Below are 17,474 nucleotides of genomic sequence, written 5' to 3' on the forward strand. Positions count from 1 at the left end.
GAGCAGCAGTGAGGAGAGTGGAAAGACCAAGTAGTGCACTGAAGCAAAACATGGCCCATAGTGAGGATTCATGCATCGGGCGTGGAACAAAACCACTCCAAGACAAAATGTATGCTATTGACCAACGACTGAATACCACATGTCTTGAAGACCATGAATGCGCTGCCTAGGCAAGACCTAACTAGCAGAGCGACTTGGAATAGGCAGCAGATTGACTGACTGTCTAGTTTCCTGCTGTGTGTTTAGTATCTCTCAAACTGAAGGGCATTTATTTGTGTTAATAAACTGAGGGGTCTTTTTTGAGGGAGAAAGGGTTGGTTAAACCAGTCTTAAAGGAGAATATACATCTGCATGATAGTTGCATAGCATGTCTGAAATTGTCCACACTGCTTTGCTACAACACCTTTGTTTGCACAAATGTGCAGTAGTTTTGCTCTTGAAATGGCAGTATGGATTGCTTGGGCCTGGATCGAAGTTTGTGCGTTGTAATGACCGTTGCAGCATCCAAAACATGTGTGCTGCATTAGGTTTGATCATGGTACAACTTGGCAATTCTCTTTGAAACTAATCGCTGTTAAAAACTCCCTCATTTACACTTGTAGATGGATTCATCGAATTTAGTTCAGGTATGTCATTTCTGTTACGTTTTTTTTATTTTTAAAGCGTGGGTGCAATCTGCGCACATATTGCTAGCGTAGAACAGGGGACTGGGCTATGCAGGTTCTAGTCCCCTAGTAATCTCAGGATCCCACAGTGGAGTCCCTTTTTTGATTTGAAAGGGGCAGCAAGTTAAATTGTTTACCTGTGCATTTTTCTAGATAACATTTTAAGGCCATGATCTAGAAAAAGCAGGGTACGATCTGTCAGTTTCCCAGCCTCTGCTTTAATTGTATCTTGTATCTTAAGTGCTAATAGTTTCATCCCCCACTGTAGTTTTAGGTCAAAAGGTATCCAAAACATCCTAAATCTGTCATGAGTGGTAGTAGTAAACTCCACTTGTGTGCATTCTTCTGATTTTACAGTTGCCATTTTGTTGTTTTTAGGCCTGAGTTGCTTGCTTCTGGCAAATTTACTTGAATGGTCTCCTGGAAAAGTGGGCTCCCTAGAATAACACAAGACCTCATCTGGCTGGCTTTTGTGTATCCCTAATAACATCTTTGCGTCCTAGAGGATGGTGAGGTGTACTTAGTTCTGCCTGTGAAATAATCACTGGATTTAAGGTTTCGCTGTCCTTGGCATAATTAAATTTATAGTCGGGTAGTCCAATTCACAAGGGCAGGTCTCTGTGATCACCTATGTATGGATTGCAGCTCACCCTGTCCAATCTTTGGTGCTGCCAGCAACAATACTTTGCTATTTATCCAGCATAAGGGCCTCTGTTTTACACTTGGCAATTAATTTGGCCGTTTCAATTTAGGCAGTTCGTTAATTATTTCCAGGAAGCAGGGTATACGTTTCTACCAGCACTTCTGAAGTGATGGAGACTGTCCTCTTCTGCAGGATATTAAGTGTTGTCTGTTACATAGCGATTAGTTATTTGGTTTTGAGCAGGCTTGCATCTCCAACTTAACATTCTGGGGTCAGATAACATTTCAGGGCCTTTTAATTGCTGAGAATTGCCCTTAAACTGAGGATAGAATACAGTAAGGTGTACGTTGCTGTTGAACCACTTCACTCATTGTCTCTGCTTAATCTCAACAGGTCCCGGTGCCTAGGCATTCAGTTGGTGTGGTTATTGGCCGTAGTGGTGAAATGATTAAGAAAATTCAGAACGATGCAGGAGTGCGAATACAGTTCAAACAAGGTAAATGCTACTACAGGTCAGTGCCAACAAGACAGGCCTACTCAAAGAGCCACTCTAGGTTGCCAGGTGTGGTAGGAAACTGCTGGCTTAGCAGTAGACCATGGGGAGTGGTGGACTGGACATTTGATTTATCCTGGCTGTAAATACCATCTAAACCTTTTTTTTTTCTTTCTTTCCTCCCTTGCTCTTGCTCTTAGATGATGGTACTGGCCCTGAGAAGATAGCACACATAATGGGTCCGCCAGATAGGTGTGACCATGCTGCACGCATCATTAATGACCTTTTGCAGAGCCTTCGGGTATGTTGTAATTTTATTGGGCAAAGCATGGTTGGGGGTGCAGGGGTCACTTAAAGGTCATGTACTCAAATTATTCTCCTTGCAGACTGGGCCTCCTGGTCCTCAAGGTCAAGGGATGCCCCCTGGTGGTAGAGGTAGAGGACGAGGCCAAGGTAGCTGGGGGCCCCCTGGAGGGGAGATGACTTTCTCCATTCCTACGCATAAGTGTGGCCTAGTCATTGGGAGAGGTGAGTTTGATTGCAGCTTCCTTCCTGTGCGGCTCTTAATGCACGTAAATTCTTAGCCAGATAATTTGTCTGCCTCTTGATCAATACGGCTTTGTCCTCTAGGTGGAGAGAACGTTAAAGCTATAAATCAGCAAACGGGGGCGTTTGTGGAGATCTCGCGGCAGCCCCCACCCAATGGTGACCCCAACTTTAAGCTTTTCATCATCCGAGGGGCACCCCAACAAATTGACCACGCTAAGCAGCTTATTGAGGAGAAGATTGAGGTGAGTTTCTGCCATGTAGTTATTTCTGTGTACTAACATCTTGTGCATTAAAGTAAAATGTTACTTGACATGTTGGCTTTTTATGTCCAAAGACATTTCAGATCGTAGATGGTGTGCATTTTGTTCTTAGTTGTCCTCTTAAACAACACTATTTCATATGAGCCCCTGCAGGTCTTTTGTATTAAATAGATGGGTAAAATAAGGTGCATTCAAGGGAGTTGGGCCTGCGGGTCCACAAAAGTCCGGCAAAGGTTCAAATGCAGTTGCTCTAGTGTTATATTCAATTGTACGTTATGGTGCTCAAGTACCAGACTAGGTTATTGCATTTATGGTCTGCAGTTAATTTATTTTCTTGAGAAATAAACATTTTCAGGTAACTGGACAGCCAACATGCTTTAAAAGGCCCCTTCTGAATTGCAGGCCTGGGGCTTTTTCCATGCTCCAAGGAAACATGTTGGTCTTTGTCAATCACTGGCATTAGGGCTCTCTCATACAGGGGCGTGGCCTATGCAATTGCGGGTGTAGTTTAAAACCCATGCTAAAAATCTGTTTAGCATAGTATGCCGCCTGATTTGTATTTTGTTTGTCATTGCATCCAGATATGATGAAACAAGTAACATCATACCTACAACAAGTCAGGACAATTAGCATTGTCAATGGTTGTTGCATAAGATAAGCAGCAACTATGGCTTGTATGTTGTTGAAAAAGCTTCCACTACGACAATGTTGCTGCTCCTGAGTTTCAAAAAGAGCAGGGAAATCCAGAGAAATTGACTCTAAAGGATTTCCCTTCCAACAACGCTCACCTGGCATGACCTCATGAGAAGTGCGTAGAATGTGAGGGGTAAGCAGCGCGCATCTGTCACTGCAGTCCGGGAAAAAAACGTGCCGCTTGTGCCAGGGCACCAAACTTATCCCTAGAGAACCTGTTTCGAGGCCTTCTTTAAAAAAAAAACACTGCTGGTGCTCAGCACCTGCGAGGCCCGGCCCACTTAAAGCCCTGACTAGCATCCATGTAGTACTGATGTGAGCTCCTACATAAGGCATGTATGTTTGGTTCTTCCAGCTGCTTCGTTTTTGCCTTAGGTTGGAAGTCTAGATACCTGCCTCTATATGCTTCTCGTTGAGTGTAATTACACAGTCCGAAGCAAGACTGACAGCACGCTGACCTAACCTCGTACTTGGGGCTCCCAACGTATTGCTATTCCCAATCACGAAGAAGCACACCAACATTACTTTTTGTCCCCTAAATATCAGAGGCCTTAAATACCCCAGGCTTGCAGGCCAAAATGAGCAAAACATTGGCCGTCCAGCTACTGGAAAACGTTAATTTCTTGATAGAAGAAATTGGATATTGTTAAATGATTGTATATTTGTGTAACAAATGTAACGGCGGAATCTGATACTTAAGACCCATAACGTTTAAGTATAATTCATCCTTCCGTGGTAGCATTCAAACCTACATCCTCTTAAACATGCTTGGCTTCCTAAACCATCTAACTCGGGGATACTCAAAGTAACGCCCGGGGGCCTCATGCAGACTTCCTGAACTTTTAATTGCGGCCCCCTGGTGCACAGCAGCACTAGGCTGATATTCGCTTGACAGAGCAGCAACATTCAGACAACTGTGAAAGAAATGGCTTTCTTTATTTACATGTTTTCAAAAGTAATGGAAAAGGTGCCCTGGACAACTTATCTTTAGGAACACCTTTAGTTTTAAAGACCTCTTGCACTAAACATGTAAAAACATGATACTTTCTGCAAACATAAACAAAAGTGTGCTATTATCATGCATAAGCATTGCTTTGAATGTGAATTGAATTCTTAGTGCATGCCAATAGAGCGTTGGTGACAGAAATCGTGTGAAGGCTCGGTTTGTTGTCCCACCATGTATCTATTTTGAGTCCCCCCGATCCCCACCCCATGCCCACCTTTCATCACCTTGACTCTTGCCCTGCTGGCATCTGTGCGGCCCTCGGGCACGCCACATACAGTACTTTGCGGCCCCAGATAAATGTTTGGGAGTACCCATGATTTAACCTCTAGATGCAGACTTTCAATTAGGTTAATTTGTTAAACCGATATGACTTGTCCTTAAAAGCCAATATTCTTGTGCAAAGTCAAAAGGAATAAATGATGTACTGAATGAACAATGCAAGGCTTCTTGCAGGTCAGATGTTACTAAGCTTGATCAGAGTTTGTACTTTGCCACCTGTACCTAATGTTCCCCTCTTTGTCCACAGGCACCCCTCTGCCCTCTTGGACCTGGGCCTGGAGGACCCGGAGGTCCTGGTCCAGCAGGTCCTATGGGCCCCTTTAACCCAGGCCCCTACAATCCAGGGCCGCCTGGGCCTTCTCAGTAAGTACTGCCATTTCGAACAAGAGCAGGATATGCAGGTGGTGTGAGTGGAACATTTGTTTGCTGACTGGTGTAGTGTGTGGGCTATGTAAGTATATGGTTGGGGAGTTGCCCTCTGTCCAGCTAATGTTGAGACTGTGAGCATTTGGGCTTGATATTCAACTTCATTGGGAGTGGACGCTGATGCATGTGGTGGATTCATGAAATTGTTAACGTGTAGTGCAGGAAGGTGGAGCTCTGGGTTACTATCACTGGTGTGATTGCAGCAGCTGTGTAGTATAGTTCAGGAGACTGTGCTGTGTTTAATTACCACTATTGGTGGTGTCAGCATAGGCTCCACATAGGTGCAGTAGACATGCATGTGCAAGTTAACAGGTGTATGCTGTGGAGACTGTGTTGGTGATAGGATGACATAGGTTTGGGTTATGTGACTTGCAGTAGCAATAGTCTTAAGAAAGAAGGTTCTGTAGTAGGGGATCTGTGTGTAGTCAAAATCATGTGAATAGTCCCGCCCATGTGTGTGGACCCTGGAGCAATCAAAATAGTCTCTTGTTGTCCTTCTGCAGTCCTGCATAGACACTGAAGAGCAAATCAAAGACAAATAATGCAGCAAGGCTACACTGGCCAGTACTTCATTCTGAAGTGAAAAAGATGGCTAGAAATGTCAGAATGTAACATGTTGGTAAGTTTCACACCTAGAGAAACTCCCCTTCACAAAAATCCTTTGTCATGATTGAGATGAAGGCCTGGACAGCAAGCCCCTTAAGCTACCATTGTGTCTGTAAATGGATACTGTGCCTTTAGGGAACCCTCCAGAGACCCTCAATATCCCATAATGCACAGCCAAAGGCAAGTTACTTTCAGTTTTTTTTCCAGCTCGCAGAGCCTGGAGCATTGAGCTCTACCTTTATTGGTATTTCTTCAAATATTTGAGCTTTTTTGTAAGTTTAAGTGTTTCATTCGACATCTGGGTCCTTTCTCTTCCCATTGCTGTATTTGTGGAGCAGTTAAGCCACTGCTTTCTTGTCAAAATGCCAGCTTTATTTGACAATTGCCCCCAATGTGGCAAGAATGCCAAGTCGAATTCTCAGTGTGCATAAACTGTCCATCTTCTCATGTTCCTGACTCCTGTCATCTGCAAGTCATTCTCCAGGAGGACCTTGCGTGACGTGGAGAAGATCCGTATTCAAGGCAGTGGGACCTCTGGGCATGGAGAGGTTTTTTCCTCTACCACAAACCATGCATCGACCTCTGGTAGAGCTCACCAGTCAGAAGACTCAACTGCACCGATCCCGGTTGACATCTATTTCTACGACTCTCCCCGTCGACCCAGGGGTCTGGGTCTAAACGACGTCGAAGACCTAGGTCAAGGGGGGAAGGACGTCGAGGTCTCGAACGAGGTCGACGTCGGCACATCCTTGTCGTCTATCTGGTTCCCGAAGGCATCGGCGCTCGCTGTTTGTCAAGGAGAAAGTAGACGTCAAGGGAATTCGACATCTAGGAAGTCTACGTCGAGGCGCCGTCTGAGCTCGTCTTCAAGGAGCTCTTCACCCTCTGTAGTCAGCATATCCACATCTGACAGCTCTAGGTCACGGCGTTCGCAGTCACAGGACACTGCCTCCAGAGCTCCCTCTTTGAGGCCTGCCCGCAAAAGGAGTGATTCCTACATCGGATTCTGAGTACTCAAGGACCTATTAACCATCTAGCACAAACAGTTGATGGACGAATGCAGAACAATGTCATACATTCACCCCAGTGCAGAGATCTGGGCCTAATCAATCGTTATTTTTGCACTCCACACCACCCCAGTTCAGACATGGCGATGTGCAAATCAGCCTTGACCATGTGCCTCATGGGAACAGTCCAGCCCGAACTGGTAAGCCATGTCTTCCCTGGACCGGAATCAAGTATCCTAGGACCGGTTTCTGGCTATCAGCTGTCTTCAGCCAGGATAGCTTGACTCCAATGGCGTGGAGAGCACGGGACTCACGTCTGAGCATACCCGTCCCACTCGGGGTGAGAAATGCAACTGGGGTGGAGTGGAGTGCAAAAAACGCTTGATTTAGGCCCATATCTCTGTACTGGCGTGAATGTATGACATTGTTCTGCATTCTGTCCATCAATTGTTGTTTTTGCACTATTCACCATCTAGGTCGCCAGTGCCAGACCAGCCTGTGGCTCCTCCTAGGACGCCTAAGCCGCCTCCTCCACGTTTGCTGACACCTCCGCCCCTCGTGCCGCTGGTCCCCCTATGTGCCCAGAAGGCAGAGATCTGCTGCTTCCTGTGGTGCCTGGTTTGGAGGAACCGGCTATGGAACGGTTTCTGGCGCCTGCCACACTGAAGTCCGCTCCATCGAGACTTCAAAAGGACAGACCTCTGAACTAGGACCCGGCATTCCTGAGGGTGGATCCTCATCCGTATTCGGTCAACGTGGTGGCAGCAAAAAAGCAACACTCGGTAGCCACATGTTCCACCAGACAAAGAGCCGCAGACTGGATTCTGCAGGGAGAACGTCTGCAGCACTGCAGCCACTTCAATGAAGGCAGCAAGCTTGACTGCTCTCTTGGGCCGATATGACCGCTTTTTGTGGGAGTCTCCAACAGTTTGTTGAACTCCTCCCTAGGGACAAGCGTGAAGACTTTCAGGAGGTCCTCAATTAGGGGATGATGGTTTCAAACCAGATCATCAGTGCGGCTGCGGATACCTCCTTCTTGGCAGCCCATGGGTATTGTCATGGGGTGACTCTGCGGCGTCACTCATGGTTGCGGCTTACATCCCTGAAGCCGGAGGCCCTGCAAAGGATTGCTAACCTGCTCTTTTCGAGTTCTACTCTGTTTGGTGCCCATGCGGACAAGGAAATAGCTCGCATGAAGGCAGAAGTGCAGACCCACAAGGCTGTTGGCTTGGAGAAGCCAGAACAGCACAAGACTTAACGTCCCTACCAACGAAGCTATTCTCCAGGTTCTTTCTTGTGCGCAAAAAAGACAAACAAGTTCAGACCCATTCTGGATTTGCGACAAGCGAACAAATGGATTTGCAGAGATCAGCATGCTGACCCTGCATCAGATTTATCCTTAGCCAGTCCCCTTGAGGCAACTATGTGCCATAGATCTGCAAGACGCGTTCTTCCATGTACCCATTGCAAGGAAACATTGGAAATTTCTGCGGTTCCTGGTCTGCACGAATCATTACCAGTACACAGTTCTGCCGTACGGACTGAAGTCTGCGGCAAGAACTTTTTCGAAGTGCCTGGCAGTAGTTTCGGCACACCTGAGGAAGAACAAGGTGTTTGTACCTGGACGACTGGTTAATCAAAGCATCCATAGTACAGGAAGCGCAGCTTCATTTCAACAGAACAGCTGTTCTGTTGAACCAGTTGGGTCTCCACATCAACATGTCAGTCTGTACTGACACCTCTTCAGTGTCTGCAGTACCTGGGAGCCTCCATCGATACGCTCAGGGCAAGCGTGTGTCCTTGGGAGGAGAGACACTTATCGATCCATTGGCAGGCTCAGGCATCCATTCCTTTGGGAACAGTGAATACTGTGTCCTTTCTCCTGGGGTTGATGGCCTTGTGTATCTTTCTCACTCCGCACGCCTACATATGAGTCCGCTGCAAGAATGTTTGGAGGATCAGTGGGACCAGAAACTAGGGAGCTGGGAGGACAAGATTCAACTGTTGCAACACTCTGCCCAGTCCCTGAAGTGGTGGTACTCACCAGTCAATCTCCATTCCTTTCCACAAAGATACCGACTCATACCATTGTGACGGATGCGTCTCCCCATGACTAGGGAGCGCATTCGGCCCATCTCCAGATTCACGATACGTGGTCCCAGATGGAGTCCACGAATCACAGCAATTTTCTGGAACTCAGAGCTGTTCATCCAGCGCTGAAGGCATTCCACCCATCCTTTCGGACCAGTTCCCTGCTTGTACAGACGGACAACACTATTACCTCAACAAGCAAGGGGGCTCGAGGTTGCGCACACTGTCTCAGGAAGCACAAGCGATTTGGTACTGGCTGTTGGCCAGGGGACTGACTATAACTGCGACCCATCTGCCAGGTGTGCAGAATGCTCAGGCAGACACGCTCAGCAGGCTCGTTCAAGAAAATCACGAATGGGTCTTAAACGACTAGGTTAAGAGACATCTTCGCAGGGTGCTTTCCCTGCACTTTTGTGTTAAAGCTGTCCCTATCCAGGATGATCCTCATTGCTCTGGAATGGCCTCTGCAGTGGTGGTTCACCGACCTCCTACACCGGTCTCTCCTGCCGCATCTTCGACTTCCGTGTCGGCCAGACCTTCTCACGAAGTTTGGTGGGCAGATGGTGCATCCCAACCTCTCGTCATTGAGTTTGGCAGCATGGCTTCTGAGCTAGTGCAGTATTGACATTTAAACCTGCCTCAGAACTGCATGGAGATACTAAGAGGCAAAAAGACCTTCTACAAGGACTTCCTATGCATACAAATGGAAGATTCTGTATTTGGTGCATATCTAGGGGTGCAGACCCTACATCCTGTAAGGTCATCCTCCCATACTTACTGCCTTTGACTCAATCTGGCCTTAATTTTTATTCCATTAACATTCACTTAGCAGCTTTAACTGCATATAGGAAATGCCCTTCACAAACTTCCTTTTTCCAAATCCCAGTTATCAAAGATTTTCTGGAAGGTTTGAACGGGTTTCCTCCCATCAGGCGTCCTTCGCCTACTTAAGAGCTGAATGTGGTGCTGTCTAGACTAATGAAGGAGCATTTTCAGCCTATTCATAAGGCTGCTCTACTGCGTCTATCCTGGAAGGCAGCTTTCCTTGTGGCTATAAGTCTCGCTGGGTGAGTGAGATTCAGGCTCTGCTGCCAAGAGCCCTATACTGTATTTCATGCTTCTAAAGTAGTGATGAGAACTCACCCAAAGTTCCTTCCTAAGGTGGTGTCAGATTTCCACGTGAATCAAACTCACTTTGCCTGTTTTTTCCGAATCCTTCCTCTCCGGCAGAGAGGTCCCTTCATTCCCTTGCCATGAGAAGGGTTTTGAAATTTTACTTCGATAAGACCAAGGAGATTCGTAGATCGGATCAATTATTTGTTAATTATGGATCAGTCTGGACTGGGCTTGCTACCTCTAAACAGTCCATCTCTAGGTGGATTGTGTCCTGTATACAACTGTTACCAGAAAGTAAACAAGACCAGAGGTAAAGCGGCTACAACAGCTTTGCTGCTTAATGTTCCCATTGCAGACATCTGTAGGGCTGCCACTTGAAAGTCCGTTAATACCTTTGCCAAGCATTACTGCCTGGACTCTGATGCCAGGGCAGATGCTCCGGTTCGGCAGGCTTTGCTGAGAAATTAGTTTGCACAGTAGTGGTTCTTCTTTGTTTCTTCCACCGCTGGGTATGGTTGTTTGGGATGGGCTTGCCATTCTATTCACATGATTGACTATACACAGAGATCCCCTACTACAGAAGGAGTAGTTTCTTACCTTTAACTCCAGTTCTGTAGTAGGGGAATCTTCTAGTCATAAGCAACCCGCCCTTCTCCCCGGTGGATGAAACAATAATATCCAGAATGCTACAGGCCTGGCTTTATACACCTTCAAAAAGAACTGAAAGTACCTTGCCTTTGGGTACCGAGGGTCTCTGGGGGGGGGGGGGGGGGGTTCCTTAAAGGCACGGTACCCATTTACAGACATAATGGCAGTCTATAGGGCTTGTCTGTCCAGCCCTTCCTCTCTATCATGACAATGTTTTTTTGTTAAGGGGAGTTTCTCTAGGTGTGAAATTACCAAAATGTTGATATTGCTGGCTATCCTTTTCACTTCAGAATGAAGTACTGGCCAGTGTAGCCTTAACTTCAGGCTGCATTATTTGTCTTTATTTTCTCTTGTGTCCATGCAGGACTGCAGAAGAGGACAACTTAAGAGACTATTTCGATTGCTCCGGGGTCCACGCACATAGGCGGGACTATTCACATGATTATGACTACAATAGATACCCCTACTCCAGAACTGGAGTTACAGGTAAGAAACTACTCCTTATGCTGTTCCTCAGTGATCACTGTCAGGGCAAGATAAATGACACTAACCATACCGCTTTGGTACAAAGTTGGGAGTCCCTATATTGGATTGTAATGCCCTCACACACCCAGTTAAGTGTCATGCTTCATCATCTGGGCTGCTCCTCGTGTCGGCGGTGCAATACCCAACGGGCTCCCTATAGATGGGGCACTTTAGCGGAGATCTTCCAATAGCCGTATGGTGTAGTGAGGGGGAGGGGCCAGAAATGTGTAGATGTATGGATTGAGACTGTAATTTAAAATGGTGATTGGAGTGCCTTGGAGAACACACTTTAATAAGTAGGTCTCCTACCCTAAGTAAAAACAAACACTTTTTCTCCCCACACAGGTAGCTCTGGGTCTGACCGGTACACTAATATGTAGTAGCTGGGTGATGGGAGTATGATTCCATGTCACCAACCCTAGAGTGTAGATCGTCTTCAGAATATTGGTCCTGACAAATCGCATGTTTGTTTACATTGAGTGAGAAACATGACTTCTTTTCACCAATAAGGACGCTTAGACTTAAGACAGAATACTTAGTGGAGCGCATCATTGTTTTTACTTAGGGTAGGAGACCTATTGATAACTTTATTCTCACAGGCACTCGGAGCCCTATTTTAAATAACTCTCCATCCATAAATCTACACACTTTTGGCCCCTCACCCCCCACTTCGCCAGATGGCTATTGGAACAACTCCGCTAAAGTGCCCCTACTATAGGGAGCCCGTTGGGTACTGCACCGCTGACCCAATGAGTAGCAGCCCAAATGATGAAGCATGACACCCAACTGGCTGTGACTGCATTACAATCCAATATATAGACTCCCAACTTTGAACCAAAGCGGTCAGGTTGGTGTAATTTCCCTTGCCCTGACAGTGATCCCTGAGGAACAGCACCTGCTTTCTTAAGACTTCCCCAGGGGTGCATATTCTGGACCTCCCTCTATGCAGAGAGGAAAAAGCCCGAAGAGGAAAAAGCCCCATAGTCCCTTTGTTGTGTATAGATTGCAGTAGCAATAACCATTTGTGCTGTGAAGATATTGTATATTAGTAAAAAGGATACTTGGTTCGGCTCTGCCTGTGGGCAAATGTTTGAGTGGAGTTTGAACAGCTGTCCTTACACTTGGGCGAGATGCACTTTTTGAATGTCCAACGGTGTGCTTTATTTATTAAATTTATTTTTTGGTGATTTGTAGGGCCTCGCATGCCGCTGTAAGGCCGCCTCAGGGCGCAGCAATTGTTTACAAGTAAGATGACCACAAGATTATTGCACTTACTATCAAATAACAATTGATGATGTAAATCTGGGGTGGTATAGGCTGGGTCAGTTTAAAGCTTAGCTGAAGGAATGATTGCTGTCACTTTCTAGAACTTTGTCTGGTGCTGTGTTCATTGTTGGGGGTGGTTAAGTACATTTTTAAAACTAGATTGGAGGGCCTTTTTTCTGTAGCCTGCTCTGTTCGTTTTCCTGTAGTAGCTAAACGGGAATTGAATGTTAAAGTTGACACCAAACCTCCAGTTTTGCTTGGTTTCTCCCACTTTTGTGCCCAAGTAAACCAGATTTTGATGGGTTGTCATCTGCACTAGTGTCACGATTGTTCTATCATTTTTTTTGATGGTCCTTGGGATCTGGTATGCAAGGTAGTTGATCCTATTGGAAGGCTCAATTTTTACCATGTCACAAGCAGTGTAATATTTGAGCTATGTCAGTTACTCGCAGAGGCAGATAAACTGGCTTGCCTTTAGTCCTCGATGGCCTCCTCTGACTACACAACTCCAATGCCTTTGTGATAAGATTGTGATATACTTCGTGTTGATGGACCAGTGAATGAGTTTTTGCTTTAAGGAGAGGGTTGAGATGGCCAATATGTGCACTTTTGGGAGTGTTCTTTACTGAACTTGTAGATGGTGGCTGAATGGGTCTCTAATCACACAGCGCTTTGGGTACATCCCCTGAAGGAGAAGATTTTCGGTTTGAAATTGGTGATTGCCATGTTGAATTGAAACTTTTTCTATTGTCTTACATGTTTTGGAGACATAAGAAGCGAAGTGCATTTGCTTTTGAACTGCCTTTTTAGGTCTCTTCGAGACATGTATATACTTGGTCTGTTTGCTGGCTCCATTGTTGCGTGCCTCATTCTGTGTTTAGCCTTTCCCCCAGAACAGAGAGCAACTACTACTATCCATCCGCCGCTCCCTTTTTAGGATTTTTTTTTCTTTCTGTGCTCATGTTTTGTCGCTCCAAGCTCAGTTTCTGTAAACAAGCCTTTAGATCTTACATTTGCTGTGCATTCATAGAGAACATGTAGATGCTTTTTACTTTTCTTTCTGAATTCGTGTTAGTATGTTATCAATCCCAATGTTTTAAATACTTTATCATCAGTACCACTTATTTTTAATGTTCTTATCCTCACCACTATCTAGCTCATTTTAATAACTGATATCCCGGTCACCAGATGTCATTAGTTCGATTTCTTATGCTTGCCGAACTGAGTCACCTCAGGTTCATTACTGCATATACAAGTTCACCACACAAGATGGTGACCAAAACAACACTCCGATATATCTGGTCACTGCTAACAATTGTAGAGAGTAACTCACTTCCCCTTTAAAATGGCGCTCAGACAGAATGCTGTGTGAACATCGAATGCATACCATGCCCATTCCTATCAGTCTTCTTGGTCTCCAGCTGCCCATTACAAGTAATTTATTAACTGCCCTATTATACATTGTTGCCCCAACGCATAACCTTTCTTGCCATAATGACCGCTCACAGCCGTAGATGCGCTGCGTGCCCCTAATAAGCCCGACAACTGCATGATTCAGCGCGATGCCTCAGTACATAGCATGGACACAGTAGCGGCTCAAAGCACCAGACGCACTAGTAATACAATTTTCTTGCACAATGACTCTCGGGCTGTCACCCCCCTCATTTAGAAAAGCCTACGTGGCCTACGGTTGTCACCATAGAGCTTTTTTAGAGACTCATAGCCATGCTAAACAGCAGGTGTGGTGCTAAACATGGCTAAAGGACTTTCCCTAATGCCTTTTCCAATGCGGATTTATTTTAAAAGCTATTTCTCTCCTATTTGAGGTTTGCAGTTGTATTAGGAGAGTCTGTTTAGCAATTCTGAAGTGTTACTCTTTGCCCCATAGCGAAGTAACAATGTGTTAGCCTTCATCTTCCAGCTAATCCTTCAGCATCACAAATACCAGTATTTTACTGCTGCTTTGTCTCTGAAGTTTGTACTTTTGAAGCCTGCTTATCCAGATTTCTTGAGTTTGTAGTTCAACCTGTAATGGAAGCGGTTTGTAGGTACTCTTGGTTTCGAAACCACAAGCTTTTGGTTGGTTGGTAGAAATGCATTTTTGGTGTCAAGAGGGGGTAAGAGGCCAAAAAAGCTATATTGTTAGTTGGATCTTATGTGTTGACTGACTGGGACATACCCAGGATCATAACTGTATTTGGCTGTATTTACTTAGGAGAATTCCCTGGTAACATCTCCTTTTCTCATGAATTTGGGAATCTGATTTGGCTATGCACACCTTTCTGAATGATCGCCAGTGCAATTTGTGAACAGTGTAAAATGAGTGAGGAAGGAAGGGGAAGATGCAACTGTACAGTGTTCAGAATGTTTGCTGTTTGTACTGGTGCCTTACTGGCTCTGATTGCCTCTTGTAATGAACCAGCCACTAACATGATATCCTTTTACCTCTCCCCAACAGCCCTGGGCCGCCACCACACCAATATCCTCCTCAAGGCTGGGGAAGCACATATCCACAATGGGGACAGCCTCCAGCTCCTCATGACCCAGGTAATTCCCCAGTGGGGTGGGTTTATATTCTACTGGTCTGTATTTGTAGATTCTCCCTTTAAACAGGTGGTTGAATTTAGCCTGTACATTCTCGCACAAATATTTCCTATTTTGCAGGTTATTCTGTATTTTTCAACAGTATTGTAGTTTTTTTTAATGCTTTTAATTTTTCTTTCCAGGCAAACCTCCCGCACCAACGGATCCCAATGCAGCTTGGGCAGCTTACTACACCCACTATTACCCACAGCCTCCAGCACCATTGCCAGGCCAGCCACCTGCTGTTGTGGCAGCACCACCAGCTCAGGGAGAACCCCAACAACAGTTGCCAACTGGACAATCTGATTACACCAAAGCTTGGGAAGAATACTACAAGAAAATAGGTAAGAAGCCATTGACTGTGCTCCCTGTGATGTCTGTTGTGGATGAGTTGTCACCATGTTTTCTTAATACAGAGATCATTGCCTTGAGGAAAAAGTAAACTTGAAGTTGGAACATCACTGAGGTAGTTTTTATATGGATTGTTCCGTGAAAAACGTGACCAACCTTTGTCCATTTGCTTTTAGAAAAACTACAGTATTTGTTGTGATTTATGTCTGTTTCAGTGGGTTCAGTTTCTCTTAGTCTTGTTTTACTTTTTACAAAGTTGGAAAAGTAAACTAGTTTTTTTTAACCATTGTGCATAAGCTGAACTGGTCAGTCCTCTCATTAGGAATAAGTTATCTCAAATTAACAGTGCGTAGCAGGAAATCATACAGCCAGTTTTTAGCGTCCTGCGGTTGTGTATAAGCCTTGAGTCAGTTTACACCATGTGCCCCATTTTATTCCATTTAGTGCATTTGGATTTATTGAATCTGTTAATACATATTTAAACTAGCTAGCATTCTTATGTAATGTCCTCATGGCATGCATATACTTAATGCCTCTGGCTTGATTTTCATTTTGGTTTAAAACTAACTTCGAGGTATGTGATCTGTAGCTCACATGCTGTGCATAGCTAGCACAGCATGTGATCAAGTGTTGGGTCCGCATGTTCATCCTTTCATTGCTAGTGCGCAAGGGCATGAACTCAATCTTCAGATTGTTTTTTTTCCCCGCCACCTGGTTCGGATGTTAATTGCTGCGCTCCGACGCGATTACTTCGGTTTCCCTTGGTGCTCAAGACACTCACCCTCAACAGTATAGTTTCCGATCGCATATACCATTTTTCACGTGTTTAATTATAAAAACACTCTTTCGATCGGAGCGCTTGTGGTAGGCCGCCTACCCGGTTTCGACTGTCGATCGAACAAAACTCCAAATTCTGCTCTGTAGTATCCGTGCACCGACTCAGTGTGTAAACTGTGCTTGACTCCTGAGCACAGAAAACAGGACCGGCCTTCCGCTCCAAGAAGACGCTTCGCGACCGTCTGGCTCGACGTTGCGACATGCAGTCAACACACAAGCTCTATTCCGGACCCCTTCAGACCGGAATCTGGTTAAGAAGCTGGCGAGACTTATCAAGACCGAGGAGGAACAGGAACCGATCTGTTTCAGAGTACAGCTCTGACCAGGAATAAGACATCCTGCTGCATCGACAGCGTACTGGCAGTACAGAATCTCCCTTGCCCTGACCATCATCTCAACCGAAAAAGAAGGCTTCGGACGAACTCTGGCCCTGAGACCACGAGTCTGACTCTGCACTTTCAGGCTCGGCACCGAAGCCTGCAAAACAGTCTTGACTCTGAAAGGCCCCACTCTAAATAGGGCACCGAGCTGAAACCTACAGGATTGAAGATAGTCTGGCTCGGCACCGAAACATACTTTGGATCAGAAGACACCAGCTCCAAAAATGTCGGCATTGAAACCTTAGGCGCCGAAACAAACTGCTTAACCACATAGCTGCTGTCCATTTTCCCCTCCTGTGCTGAGGAACGCAGGAGCCCATTGTTCATGACGAGCTCAGCTCGTCATCAGCACACGACACCCGTGGGTGATGACGAGCTGAGCTCGTCATCAGCATCGAAAGGGTTAATACACCGACCCAAAACAGGTGTTTATTAATCCTCAGACTGGACATATTGCCACAAAAGTGACTCAGTCCTTTTAGAGACAATGGACACCGTCCTGCTTCAGGTGTGTACTCGTCTTCTACTGGGAGCTCCTCCCCTCTGGAATTATGATAAACTTGAGTTATCATTGAACCAGTTACTTGAAGCCATGGTTCATTTTTCATGTTACTATATTAGGTACTCAACATGCAAACTGCAGACCAGCATTGCTGCGTCAATTAATTCATTCTCAGTGCATCCTGAAAAAAAATGCTTCTAGGTACTCTGTTTTGTGATGCACACTAGGTAATCAGCCTATACCATCCGCATACCAACTGCTAATGCAGATTAGCATCCCCTCTAGGCCAACAGCTCCTAACATCTTGGCAAAAGCTTTGAAGGAATACGTAAATACACACTTCTGTAGTAGGGGATCTCTGTGTATAGTCATCTAGTGAATAGTCCCGCCCATGTGTGTGGACCCCGGAGCAATCAAAAATCTCTTAAAGTGTTGAAATGCAGAACTGCACAGACACTTAGGAGAGAATTTAAAGACATATAATGCAGCCTATAAACAGGCTACACTGTCCAGTGCTTCAACTAGAAATTCCACAAACGGCAAAGCCT

General features: G+C 45.5%; 1 protein-coding gene across 8 annotated transcripts in view; it reads left to right on the top strand.

The window, feature by feature from the left end:
• The window catches only part of KHSRP (KH-type splicing regulatory protein), a 46,316-nt gene that overhangs the window by 12,201 nt on the left and 16,641 nt on the right, over window positions 1-17,474 (top strand). For 3 of the 8 annotated variants that reach the window (XM_086963610.1, XM_086963607.1, XM_086963606.1), the window contains exons 11-19: window positions 603-626; window positions 1,702-1,804; window positions 2,002-2,102; window positions 2,188-2,329; window positions 2,432-2,592; window positions 4,836-4,951; window positions 12,202-12,252; window positions 14,732-14,820; window positions 15,000-15,200. In XM_086963610.1, coding sequence (XP_086819736.1) covers window positions 603-626; window positions 1,702-1,804; window positions 2,002-2,102; window positions 2,188-2,329; window positions 2,432-2,592; window positions 4,836-4,951; window positions 12,202-12,252; window positions 14,732-14,820; window positions 15,000-15,200 — 988 coding nt within the window. The remainder of the gene's footprint in view (window positions 1-602; window positions 627-1,701; window positions 1,805-2,001; window positions 2,103-2,187; window positions 2,330-2,431; window positions 2,593-4,835; window positions 4,952-12,201; window positions 12,253-14,731; window positions 14,821-14,999; window positions 15,201-17,474) is intronic. The other 5 variants (XM_086963615.1, XM_086963609.1, XM_086963608.1 and 2 more) reach the window with 3 other exon arrangements.

Source organism: Lissotriton vulgaris, chromosome 1_1, assembly GCF_964263255.1.
Source record: "Lissotriton vulgaris chromosome 1_1, aLisVul1.2, whole genome shotgun sequence".
Taxonomy (NCBI): domain Eukaryota; kingdom Metazoa; phylum Chordata; class Amphibia; order Caudata; family Salamandridae; genus Lissotriton; species Lissotriton vulgaris.